Below are 13,237 nucleotides of genomic sequence, written 5' to 3'. Positions count from 1 at the left end.
TCGATGGCTGATTGCATACAAAGTAAAACAATTTAACAGTTTTACAGCCTGAAGAAAACAAACGCTCCTACAGTACCTGCACCTGCTTGATAATTATCAAATCGTTTGCCCTACTTGAATAAAAAAAGTTCACTGCAATAATAAATGTACCCACATCACAAGGAGCTTATACTTTTTTAAACTTACACCAAGTTATCGTACTGAAAATTGTTAATGACATTACATGAAGTCATTCAACAATTTTCAGTCATGATGAAAATTTTCTGAATGGAATGTGATTATTGTCATTTTCTGAAAAATAGAAGCAAGCTCTGTTTTTACCTGGAATCAATTCACAATACCAGTCCCCTTTGGGGAATAATGTACTGTTAATATGATGTTCCATTTTTGCGCAGGGGTGATTTGGAACAGTCCAATGTTGCGTGGGAAGGGGTATGGCTGAAATATGCTGTATTTGCTCTTAAGCAAATGTCGGCCTTTCTAGTTGTAACTGATTTTTATTTGCACCAGAGATTCGTTCTGTTTAATCTCTTCTTCTGCTCTAAATTTTCAAATATTCTACATAAAATGTATTCTGCATGTATCGTTACACATGGTGAATGAAAACAGGGCAGTTCCTGATTCAAAAGGAAAGATACGAGGGGTGATCAATAAGTTCTCGGCCTCACCCAGAAATAATAAGCACAACTCAAATTTTCAGGCACAACATCATAGTATGAAGCCTTTTATCAATACCCACCAAATTTCAAGTCATTGCAGTAATTACTTTACAGGCATTCGTATCTTGCAAATCAGAAGGTAAGTGGCGAGAAAAAAGTGGTGTGAATTGTGATCAGACATGTGTGGGTCGAGTTCCTCATGCCGTAAATTAAGAAAAGACAATGTCAAAATGTTGATAATGATTCTCTTCCTATTTCAAGCAAAAAAAATTGGGTGTCTGCCTTCCAGCAGCTCAAATTGACACGCACACTCAGGTCAGGTCAATTGTCCACGTTTTTTTTCCTTCTCCCTTACCTTACATTACTGGGTGTCACCTGCAAAGTAATGATCACAATAATTTGAATTTTGGTACATATTTATATAAGACTTTATACTTGACATCTATGCTTCGAAATCTGAGCTGTGCTTATTGTTTCTCGGTAAAACCGAGGACTTATTGATAATCCCACGTACACGTATAAAGTCTTATATAAATGTGTACCAAAATTCAAATTATTGTGATCATTACTTGTAGGCGACACCCAGTAACGTTAGGTAAGGGATAACGAAAAAAAAGTGGACAATTGAGCTGCGACCTGAAGTGTACGGGTCAAATTGTTTGATCACGCTTCGCCCTTCTTTTTCTCGCCACTTATCTTCTAATTTAGAAAAAACGAATGCCGGGAAAGTAATGACTCCAATGATTTGTAATTTGGGGGATATTGATAAAAGGCTTCATACTATGAAGTTGTGCCTCAAAATCTGAGTTGTGCTTGTTATTTCTGGATGAGGCCGAGGACTTATTGATCACCCCTCGTACATTTACCGGTAGACATTTACCGGTACAGGTAGACAACATTCAAGGCATACTCTCAAACATTAGCTCACATACTGGACAGCACGTCCTCCCAGTCTGGTTGTCCTTCCTCGCGACTGTCCACATCGTAGTGCACCAGTAAGGCGGCGGCGATGCAGGCGGTGAAGGCCAGCACGCTGGAGCACACCGTCACGGAGACCACGCTGCCCACGGCGGCCACGATGGAACCCAGACTGGCACCGATGACGATCTGAGACAGCTGGTTTTGCGAGGACACCAGCGCGCAGTCGATCCCCATGCCGCGGCGCTCCGACCCGTCCACACCGCACCGAATGTACTGTGGGATAAAAAGGTATATTCCTGAAGTCAAGTGTCTAGTTAAAAAAATTAAAGTGGCATAACAACATACTGGCGTTCCTAAATATGACATGAATTTGCTGTGTACGATGACCTTTACGGTCGTCAGAAAGACAAGACTAGATATCACTCTTCAAATGAATGACTCGCATTGTGTATACTTTGGAGTGCTCTGCTAATCTGGGATAAGATTAAGGTTTTCACTTTGGCCCGTATCCAACTGTCAGCCAATCAGAGAATCTGCTTTACACTAAGAAAACAGGTGATTCTCCGATTGGCTGACAGCAAGAGGCCACGCCCACAAATGTGGAAACCTCCGCCCGATTTAGCAGATCCTCCCCAAAACATATTGTAAAGGCCACTGACGAGGCAAGATAACGCCTTTTTCATGTATAGTACTGTAAACTAGTGAGAAGTTTGAAAGGAAATTTCCGTACCGTTTCACTCGTGTGGTATCGGGAGATGAGTTTGTACGGGATGTTGTTGAGGGTACCGTACATGATCCCCATGACCGGACACAGGAAGATGATCTCCCAGCGCGCCTCCGTCAGCTGCGCGATGATGGCCATACTGCCGATCCCTGAGGCGAAGGCCAAGTAGCCGAAGATGTACATGGTCCTGTACGACACGTGGTCGAGGATTCGTCCCAAAGACACTATAACCACGGCAAGAAAATCAGCCTATGAGTTATGACAGAATGGTTTCTGGTATTGAGCAATAGTAAAGACGTACACTTCAAGGCTTTCACATTGATAGAATCTAACTAGTGCAGAGATACAAATTCAGCAGATAGCCTGTTAGAAGTTATTGATGCAGTGTCTGTTTTCTGTAAACGACGCAGCACTGATATCTCGTTCTCTTATTTGGAAGACACAACCTATCAGTAGTCAGATTAAAAAATGGGTAAAGGTGAAAATGTTAGGTTCAACAATGGTGAAAGAAGTGAAAGATTTACCAAACCCCTTGAAAGGTTCGAGAAACACCAGAATAGAGCCTGAAGGATAGTTCTGTCCCTTTGGGTCACCTGCCATGCAGACTGCAGTGGCTTGTAGTTACAACAGGCCTGTCACCGGCACCCTGAAGATGTTATTTAGAAACCATGTTAGGTATGAATCGTTCCTTTCGTGTCCGAGGCAACGCTAACGCAAACACACACACACACACATACACACACACACACACACACACACATTCATACTTACACACACACACATTGTTACGAATTAACGAGCATTAAGAATTAAACGATGATAGTGCGTTTGTGTAAAGTAGAATAGAGGTATAGTGAGAGTAAATCTATGAAGTGCATACTTGAGTAGAGAGCACATGACGCGGCGTTGATGGTCAGTCCCCAGCAGCCGATCATCACGCCTTGTTCGTACAGGTTCCTGTCGGGACTGTCCAGTGCTGCGCTCGGGTTCCCTCTGTACACACCCCGCCCCATGAAGTCGGTGAAGAACAACATGACGCACAGGAAGGCTGCCCAGCCGAGGAAGTTGGACACACACAAGCAGGCCAGTTCCTTGGGCATCCGGAGGATTGATCTGAGGTAGGCGGTGATGGAGAGCCGCTGTGCCAGTTGCGTGTTGTCCGAGTCTTCCTCTGTGTCACTTTTACCCTCCTCCGAATGTGCGATGCTGCCGTACCCGTCGTCCGATTGATCTCCCCCTCCGAACACGGTGGTCACCAGCACCTTCTGAAGCCCATCGTCACAGGATATGACGTCAGGAAGCACATCCGGATCATCGCTCATGTACATCACGCCGAACTTCGGGTCCACTGCAATGACGGCTGATGGGCCCTGCTGCATCGCTGGCTCTCGTCTGCCGTCTTTAGGGCACAGTTCACCAAAGCAGTCACCTATTCAAATACATAGAAAACAGGTAAGGAAAGAGCTGTCAAATGTCAACTTCCTGACATTTAGTCGGTAGCGTAGTCTGGCACTACAGTGTCCCTCTAGAAGTTTTTAATCATTTTCATACGGTGCAAAAGTCACACCGCAGCAGAAGAAACACTGGTGACCCCTGACCTCTCCAGAGAGAACATGAAAACACCAAAACTGCACAAATTCTAGACTGTCCAGGACACCACAAACATGACTAAAGGGCTAGTTGTTTTCACAAAATAAAATGGCCAATTCCCTTACCTGTAATTTCCAGCTCCAAAATGGCAACATTTCCCAAGGAAAAGGGACCATTCCTTTTTACCAACAAGGTTAAATGAAATTCCACCCAGTATGCATTTCGTATAACTGTGACCTTTCACCTTTATTCTCCAGATTGTTCTCCCTCAGCTCGTCCAGCGGCACCTCCCGTATGCTGCAGAGGTTCAGCAGCAGGCAGATGCAGAAAACGAAGCACGAGATGCCGAATATCAGGTGATATTCTGTCCCTGGGGGGATACCAAGCTTTATCCAGTCGATTGCACCCGTCGCATAGCCAAGGAAGCCACCCAAACCTGTAAGGTAAAACATTCCGTCAGTTAAAAGTTTGATGTACTGTAACAATGTTGATTATAATGCATGGTGATAAACACTTTCCTCATCCATTACAAATGCGAGACCAGATCACTCATACTTGACTGTGCTGTTATCGATAATATTTTGTTCTTTTGTATGTAGCCTCGAGCTCGTAGTACCATTGTTTATATAGCTAGTTGTTATTGGTTGCCATACGTTGTACCTTGTGCGATTGTGAGCAATAAAAGTCATTCATTCATTCATATGTTCGAAATCAAAACGTTCCATGCAGCTCTGCTTTTCGACGACAATCAAGGAAACTTCCTTCAGATGAAGATGTACATGTACATACCTGAGAGCACTCCTTGCATGTCCAGGCCCCTCCTCCGATCGCTCTCAACACAGTTGTCCAGTAGGTAAGCCTTGATCGGGCTCTCTATGAAGTCTGCGGCGAAGTCAAACAACATGGCTCCAAACATGCTGACAGCCAGCATCGCAGTGCGCATGGTCTCACGGTCGGCTCTCTTGGGGCTAGTGCTGACGACGTCTCCTGCTATGACTGACAGTCAAGTACAGAAGTATTAGAGTGTTAAGTGCACAACATGGCCTTCTGGAATCTATGCTACGTCTCTGCTGATATATCAACGGTTTTAATCTTAAATCTTTAAGCCTTTCAATAACAACAACAACAACAAACGTCCACAAACTTCTTAGACGGACAAGGAGCAGTGATATGAAACGAAAGCGTTATTAAAAGACTCACGCTTTACGAGGAAATCCCCGTTCAGGAAGAGCGCGAATCCCAGAATGATGGTGAGACCGAGGGCCAGGATGAAGGGGCGGCGGCGGCCCCAGCGGCAGCGGCAGTGGTCGCTCACCGAGCCGATCAAGGGTACGAAGATGAACCCGAAGACTGGCGGAATCAGCCACACGATGCTGCAACAAGAAAACACATTGTTGATACGATTCTTGAGATAGATCCCTGGACACGCACAAACATGTAGAGTAAAAACAATACCTCCAGTCGGATACTGCCTGAAGGTTGGCGTAAATAGGGACTTCGCTCATGCCCATCATTTGGGCGCTCGGTTGGAAAACTAGCCGCTTCCTTTTTCTTTGGCATGTGGGCGTACTTATGTATTAAACATGTAAACTGCTAGCAGAGAAGAGGCAATTATACATTTGAGAACAGTTGCAATCAACAGCATTGATTTAACATGTGTTGACATTATGGTTTTCTTTGCGTTGTTGAATAAATGCGATTGTTTACTTAATGTGCATCAGCTACAGTCTCTTCCTAAGATTATGTTCAATATTTGTCCATTCTTTTCAGTCATCTTGTGATGGTCCTGATTTATGTTGTTGACATAATCCCCAACAGATCAACATTACTTACCCCAAACATAGTAACTGCGTGTGTGGGCAGAAAGCTATCTAAATCTTTATCTTGATCCTAATCGTGCAAGAAATTTCAACTATCCCACGTACTGCGCAGTTGTGTTAGATGACAAAAGAAATAAGCTGTAGTATCATAGCTAAGATTCTGGAATCTAGATGAGATTCGTCGAATGGCAGTTACCGTTACCATATTGCAGGCGCGGATACTTCAATCTGTCACGTGCCGAATTCCAGAAATGTTAAAGAAGCTACTCTTTCTGGCCATGTAAGTTCTAGATGTGAGCTACAATTTGGTTTTGGGGTGATCAAGATAGACAAAGTTCCCGACGCTAATCTGTCTCTGTCTGCCTTGTCTAATCCACTTGTTCGGGCAGAGATTTGGTGGATTAGTCAAGAGATTAAAGTCGTCTTGCAAAAAAAATGAGATGTTGAGATGACCAAGACAGTTGTCAATTTCTGCATTGAATCATCAGAATGTGTGATGTCGGCTAGAGTAATAACCCTTCTTTAGAAACTCATGGAAGATTTGTCTGATATGGACAAGAATCTGTAGTTTTATCTTGTCCAAAAGTCCATGCACATATTTTGAGCAAGGATGCTATATTCTGACAGTGGAATGTCTCTTCCGGAAGGCATGAGGATAATTGGGACTGATGATAACATCTTTGTGCTCCGAATATTGACAAAAGGCCTGCCAAACTGTAATGGACTGCAAAATGCTAATTGAGTTACTGTCCAACCCTACGTCACTATTTCTAATCTCCAAGCAGATCCTACAATGGCAAAAATAGTACCAAACTGGCCAAGGAGTGTAGTCAGCCAAGAGGTGTACATTTGCCATGTAGCCAAACACACTCCTAAGCCGGCTTCACTCCTCTGCCAGCTATGCTACCGTAGGATCTGCTTGGAGATTAACTATTTCATCCTAAAATGACAGCCGTCATATCTAGGAAATGCTGTTAGCTTGCAACAAAAACTTCCTGGGAATAACATACACTACAACCTCTTTTAGCAAGTTTGCATCATTGGTTAGTATTTCTGGTGTGTGTTTGTAAACTGTAGGAAAACAAACTTCAGAAGGATCGCTGATTTCCTAAAACCATCACAGTAAAGACAGACTTCCATGTGTACACAACAACAGTCTGTCCAGTGGTAGTTCTCCTAACGTTGGCTTGTTCTGTACGACCTATGCTAACTAAACGGCACATGTGATCAAGACCTTATCAAGTTTATCCTTGGAAACACACATGGTAGGATATGATTATGAATTTACCAGTACTCTATTTTGTATGGCATCAACACGCTGTTTTTTTTTACCTTCACTATAAGAGCTGTAGTAAGATTGAGGTTTTACAGGAACTATGCACCTGGTCTATAAAGTGTCGAAGACGATTTGTCCATGACACCTGCGTTAAACTCTGCCAAGCTGGACTTGTCTTGTTGCCCAAGGCTGTGCCCATTGGGATGGACACATCGTCCGACCGGGCGTTAGCCTTAAAAGACTTTGGTAGTGATAATGGTGAATTGTCAACAGACCTCCTACTGCACTGTCACTGGACAAGCAGGCTGGTGGCCCATTCATGGTGCAAACATGAGAAAAGCGTGGGGCAGTAGTCAGGTATGTGTGGCCATGATGATTTGGAACATCACAGTTTTTACATATGTTTGTATGTTGCTATGATGTTGCAACTTCCTTCCCTGAAATATTATTAAGTACATACAAAATGCTGTATTATAAAGCGTGAATCAACTAACCATGTAAAGATATGTCAGGAAAATCTACTTTCTATGTAATATTGTCACATAATGTTACATACACTTTGACTGGAATTGAGTCAGAAGAGATCTCAAGAAACCTACGGAGTCATCAATTATCTTAGATGGAGCTCTGTATACAGTCTGTGACATGAAATAACATGTTTTCTGTTTGCATGTAAACCACGTAGCATGCCGTTCTTTTCAACTGTAACACTGCCTTCAAAAGACAGGTCAAGGGACATTGCATTAACGATAGAAACTAAATAAACAGTAGTTTCGTTGTCAAAACAATAACTTGTCCCAAGAACGTTATTCTATATAACGTCTTGCTTGTCCCAAAATAGTTAACAGTAGACTCCATTGTCTGCCACCGTTCCATCATACGCTTCACACAGTGACACCTGCCTTGTTGCTGACCACCTACAGTGCTCTGCTGTATACCTGTGCTGTCAGGTATTATCATGGTACATTCCTTTGGTTTTAACATTATAGGATGAATGTATGAAATCCGTCTAACACAGCTGTGGTAGGTTTAATAAACTGCCAAACCCGGATATATCCGGCACACATATACATGTCCTGTGTGCCGCACCCGGATATATCTGGGATAGCGTATTCCCCCGAAGTAGCAACTTTGCGCGCGCATAGCTCACGAACCCCTGAAGTTAGGGACTTCGGCCTTGTTCGGGGGGTTCTTTTTGGAGGTCAGCAGCCCACCCTGGCACTGATAGCATTTTATAGTGCTGGAACTCTGGCAGTTTAAGGGTTAAGCCGATTGTACTAAAAATCCCGTCCTTTAGAATCCACGGATACTAGTACCGGTCTAGAGTACGATAGACTTACTATCCCAATTTAAATAAATGTCATTGATTGACAGAGTAAATCACGCATCTAGAAATATTTCAGTCATACAGCCAAAAGCGACATTCGTCTATTAGTTCTTGACAGAGTGGACAAACCCTCGGGTCACACGATGTTTTCTGGATTCTCCGGGTTTGATTTGCACGTGCTGTGCATGTCACGTGGCAGGAAACATGCTCGACGAGTTTGCACTCAATATCGGGACGTTGGGCGGAATACAGGCTACGCGCGTGCACTCGGCCACTGTGCGATTTTTATACAGACCAAAGATGACATTTCAAGTGACAAATGTTCTTTTAATAGGATAACAATGAGTACAACTGCTGTTCAAAATACTCGATACCAGAAGTAGATTTTACTCTATCTTTAGATCCGACAGTCCTCATAATGCTAAGATAGGTAAATACATAAAAGATTGCTTTGTGATTAGAAAAGATAGTGACACTCATGTCTAGCCCATACCCTAATTGTATGGAGGTTTTCTTATTATCCTATATTGTTTATTTAGTATAGTTTAAAGATTTATTCTGTATCTACATTTTTGTAGTTTTTAGTTCACGATACAAAGGTCACTGTACTTTTTGTCGTGTCAATAAAGCTTGTTGTAATGAGTTTCCACCCTGCGTCTGTGTAGTTCAGTGGTTCAATAGCGACCTTGCCTCTAGACTAAAAGCCGTGAGTTCGAATTCGACTGTGTCGCTCACCCGACATGCACGCTACCGGAAAGGGTTGCACTCCTTAGGACAGGACGTTAAGCCGTGGTCCACTGATCATTGTGCTTGTCTAAAAGAGCTAGGGGAATTTCCCCGGTACAATGAACCTGTATGTATTTTTGTATTTTGTGTTTCTCTCCCAAGACCAGTCCTTTATGATAGTTGTGCGACCTTGACTGTCTGTGATGCCAGCCAAACGAATAAATAAATAAATAGATGAACCTGTAAATACTGTACATAGCGTCTGTCACGACCTCCCTGTCACGACCACAGTGAAGTTAAACTGGATCGAGACCACTTTCTTTGTTGAACCATGTGAAAATAACCAACTTTGCCTAGAAGTAAAGAATCCATCAATTTGTATCTGTGTCTAAATTTTTATATAGCCGGTATAACCGCCTTTCGGCGTAAAACACCAGCTTTGCAGGCACGCGGCGCGGCAGCAGTTGGTAATATTGAAAGACCTTTATTGTACATTCATGCCTCGACGGGCTAGGTACAGGTCACTGATAACAGACATAACAGACATGCAGAGACAACAAGATACAATTTAACTAATTGAAGGTACTAGGCTAATAGGATGGTCGACATCTTCTCGCTTCTTTGTACAGGTGTAGATATAGGAACAGATAATGCTTGATATACAAGGTTTATCTAGGCGCATAAAAAATAGAAATTTATCCGTCGCATTAAAATGTTTAAAATATGGGAACTCTTTTCTGATATGTTCATAAAGCGCAATTCGTTCCTTATGATACAATTACCGAACGATCCGTCACACCTAACTTTTGCACATCTATCTGCAGGTGCTCTTTAAAACTACCCAGAGAAGATGCCCATACTCTGCTTGGTGATAACAAATTCCACAATGTGTACAATTCTCTAAGAGTTCTGGGAAAGTGCGAATTTTAGAACGCATGCATCAATGCTAGGTTGGTTATTCTGGTACTTGAGGGCATGACTGTTTCTTGTTCTTTTTTTGAGCTGGTATTAGATACTTACTGGTAGGTAAGTCCAGCAGTTTTTGGTCATTTTGTACATCATGGAAAGTCTGGACATTTTCCTTCTGTCTTCAATCCACTCGGTCACTATTTTGTGTAAGTTGCGTACGTATACAGACGGCTGCTTTGAAATGCAGCATTCTATGGTGATAACATTTTTATTGAAACATCTTTGGGGGTTACTAGCGGACAATTTTCACCTACCCGATTTAACGCGGTAACAGACAACAACTTGTTTATTGCTTTGTTGCTATTTCTAAACAAGTTAATACATTATTATAACGCCTTTCAAACATCTTTGGGTGTCACACATGTGTCAAAACTGCCCATAACTAGCGGACAATTTTCACTTACCTGATTCAATATGGCAACAGACAACAGCTTGTTTATTGCTTTACTGTTCTGTCTAGACAAAGTAATACATTTACTATAGCGATGCCGCCCATGTAACGATGTCCTGTAAGTTATTATCAGATTGCTGGGAAGAATCATCTCAAGTTCTCAACATTTATGACTTTGTTTCAAGAACCACAACGTTAGATATTTGTCCGGATCCGTTGCTTATTTGTGTTCCGTTTGATCCAACTTAAGCCCGTGGTTCTTGCTACATAAACGTAGCGGAAACACGAATTGGGTAAATAGCTTGATATCCGTTTAATTGAAATCCGCGAGACTTTTATTGAAATCCATGAGAGATTTCAATTCTCTTTCCTCTACTTGAAATGAAGTTCTCGGTATTAAAGTGTGTTGTGTTCTTACCATGCACCCGTAGAAAGAGTGTAATGTCCTTACCTGTACAGCTCCCTGGGCATGCCGATAGTCATGAGCACGGGCAGCACGAGGGCGGCCTCCAGAGCGTAGCAGAACTCCCGCCCGAGCAGGATCGAGCCGTTCATCAGCAGCTGTCTCCAAGGGCGCCGCGGCACGGCGGGCACGGAGGCGGAGGACGCGGCGGAGTCTCTCCGCAGCAGCGGCGTCTGCTCTTCGGTCTCCATCACTGCTGATGCGTCAGGCTGGAAGAAAAAATAAATAAGAAATCATGACTCTGCTGTCATATATGTCATGTAATAAGCGACATTGACTTATCAGAAGCCTCATTTCATATTCATTATGAGGTCGTCACATGTTTGCGATTATTATGCGAGTATTCAGACTTTTGATTGGCCATGATATATATTTCAGTCAAAAGATACCGTTTGACGTGTGTGCATTGCTCAAAGTGACGATAAACGAAACCGCACGGAGATTTGTGCTACTACATTTGTAGACATAGATCCAGGGACGGGGATCATTAATCACATGGAAATATCCACCTAAGGGCGCGCACCACTCTGATTGATGGAGTGTAACCGACTCTTCTAAGCGCAGACAAAGGGTGTCGAAAGGTGTCATAATCATACGCATCACTTAAGAATATTGCCAACTTTCAGGACAGTACATTCTCCTGTGTTACACAGTGTTGCACCTACTTGTAACACCATGAAAGTGATAAACCTGCGTGAGTCCGCCTACACCTGTCAGTCAACATGTCGGCATCGCCTTTCATCCGCGCACCTGGCAATCTTCGACAATTCGTTTCTTAATAACTACTAGCTTCTGCTAAAAGGATAATTGACCCTCATGTCGTTTTCATTGCCGCTTTCGTTGGGAACAAGTGGGTACACAGGTTCTCACCTGGTGACGCGTCAAACGCATATTCTTCATTTTTAAACGCATACTGAAACGTGATGTCTGGGTCCTGAGACCAGTACTATCAGTACCATCTTACCAGTATTATCTTTTGTGTTTGTGTTGTTCTCTAGGCCTTGGGCTAGCGGGGGTAAGGAACACCAAACTGAAGCTCGATCAAGATGTGAATCGGACCTTGTTGCTTTGAGTTGACGAAATGATTTATACTGTCTTACGGGTTGTTTTGATTTATTTATCTGTTGGGGCGCTCATAATGCCGGGGTTCAGAAACTGGTCAATCATAAGGCTAATGACTGTACGACAATCCCAGCTCAATCCACCTGTGTACATAGTCTACATAATCATAAGCCTATTAGGTGAAGGAATTCGCTTGAAGGTAAATGGGAAGTAGAGTGATATTGAGACCATTTGTTGGTGCCAAAAAGATTGTAAGTCACCTCTTTAGTACGTCATTGCGGAAAAAAAAAGTTTCAAACCAGCAAGGATCACCACATTCTCGTTTCAAAATGGTACTTGGTATAGTATCGTTCAGTATTCTGATTTCCCCTCAACTTTGCTACATGTAACACTGTCCAGGGAAAATGCTAAGACACCTGCCACTTCTTGGACTGACATTCTTATACTACTTTGGTACTTTTTAAGTGGTTTTCACTCAAAAGATTTACTTAACAGAAGAACTAGCTTTCTTTTATTTGCTGCGTGTAATTTATCTTTACGTTTGACACATATAGCTTGGAAGAAATGCACGTGTTCGCCTAGATGATATCCAATGCCACAGCAGTCTTATAGTTTCCTGTGTTCAATTATTGTAACCCTATCGGGGCGTTGTTAAGGGATTACCTAGAAATCATTTTGAGGCTTTGTAAAGGTATAATTAATAGTCCAATCAATCTCCGTTAACTAATCCTAGGGTCTGTGGATGCCACCCGTCCCATATTGTTTGCATTTGAAGTCCTGACCTTTCTGTTTTTAATGTCAATCCTCCCTTTTACTGTTTGACATTTCATGTATTATCTTTTGAATAGCATAGCATGACATATTTGGCTATTTTGTAAACGATAGATGTACGTATAGTGTAGCATAGCCTTAGTTGTTTTGTCTCTCCCACTGACACCGTAAAGATTCTTTACAGAAACGTTTTATTTAACTACTGAACATGCAAATAAAGATCATTGTAATTATTCGCAGTTGCGCGTGCATGTTGTTTGTTACAAGTGGCCGCTATGACCAACTTGATAAAAAGTTCTTGATATGAGATATATATATTATAAAATAGAACGTATAACGATAAGGAAACGCGCGCAACTGGTTTGTGATTGGGAATGACGAGGCAGGTGAAGTTCAGGTGTGTTAGTAATATTTACATGGGCACGTATTCCTAGCTTGTAGTTGAACGATTGATCGTTTGCAGGTCACTGTGTTTTTAGGTACGCCAGTAAGCTTCTGTCCATGAAGCTTTAGCATTTTTTTTGGGTGGGGAGGGGGG

The 13,237-nt window shown here is 42.5% G+C and overlaps 1 protein-coding gene across 3 annotated transcripts in view; it reads right to left on the bottom strand.

Annotated features, from left to right (window-relative positions):
• Nucleotides 1-487: 487 nt before the first annotated feature.
• Nucleotides 488-13,237, bottom strand: part of LOC118431957 (membrane-associated transporter protein-like) — a 15,070-nt gene continuing 2,320 nt past the window's right edge. Inside the window, exons 2-9 of one of the 3 annotated variants that reach the window (XM_035843408.1) lie at nt 10,855-11,075; nt 5,095-5,267; nt 4,684-4,890; nt 4,139-4,330; nt 3,185-3,733; nt 2,311-2,528; nt 1,517-1,853; nt 488-635 (exon numbers count right to left, since the gene is read on the bottom strand). In XM_035843408.1, the coding sequence (XP_035699301.1) occupies nt 1,584-1,853; nt 2,311-2,528; nt 3,185-3,733; nt 4,139-4,330; nt 4,684-4,890; nt 5,095-5,267; nt 10,855-11,057 (1,812 nt within the window). In that variant the 5' untranslated portion in view covers nt 11,058-11,075 and the 3' untranslated portion in view covers nt 488-635; nt 1,517-1,583. Of the gene's footprint in view, nt 639-1,516; nt 1,854-2,310; nt 2,529-3,184; nt 3,734-4,138; nt 4,331-4,683; nt 4,891-5,094; nt 5,268-10,854; nt 11,076-13,237 lie in introns of all 3 variants that reach the window. The other 2 variants (XM_035843409.1, XM_035843410.1) reach the window with 2 other exon arrangements.

Source organism: Branchiostoma floridae, chromosome 15 (assembly GCF_000003815.2).
Source record: "Branchiostoma floridae strain S238N-H82 chromosome 15, Bfl_VNyyK, whole genome shotgun sequence".
NCBI lineage: Eukaryota > Metazoa > Chordata > Leptocardii > Amphioxiformes > Branchiostomatidae > Branchiostoma > Branchiostoma floridae.
This window is presented reverse-complemented; position numbering and strand designations above follow the sequence as displayed.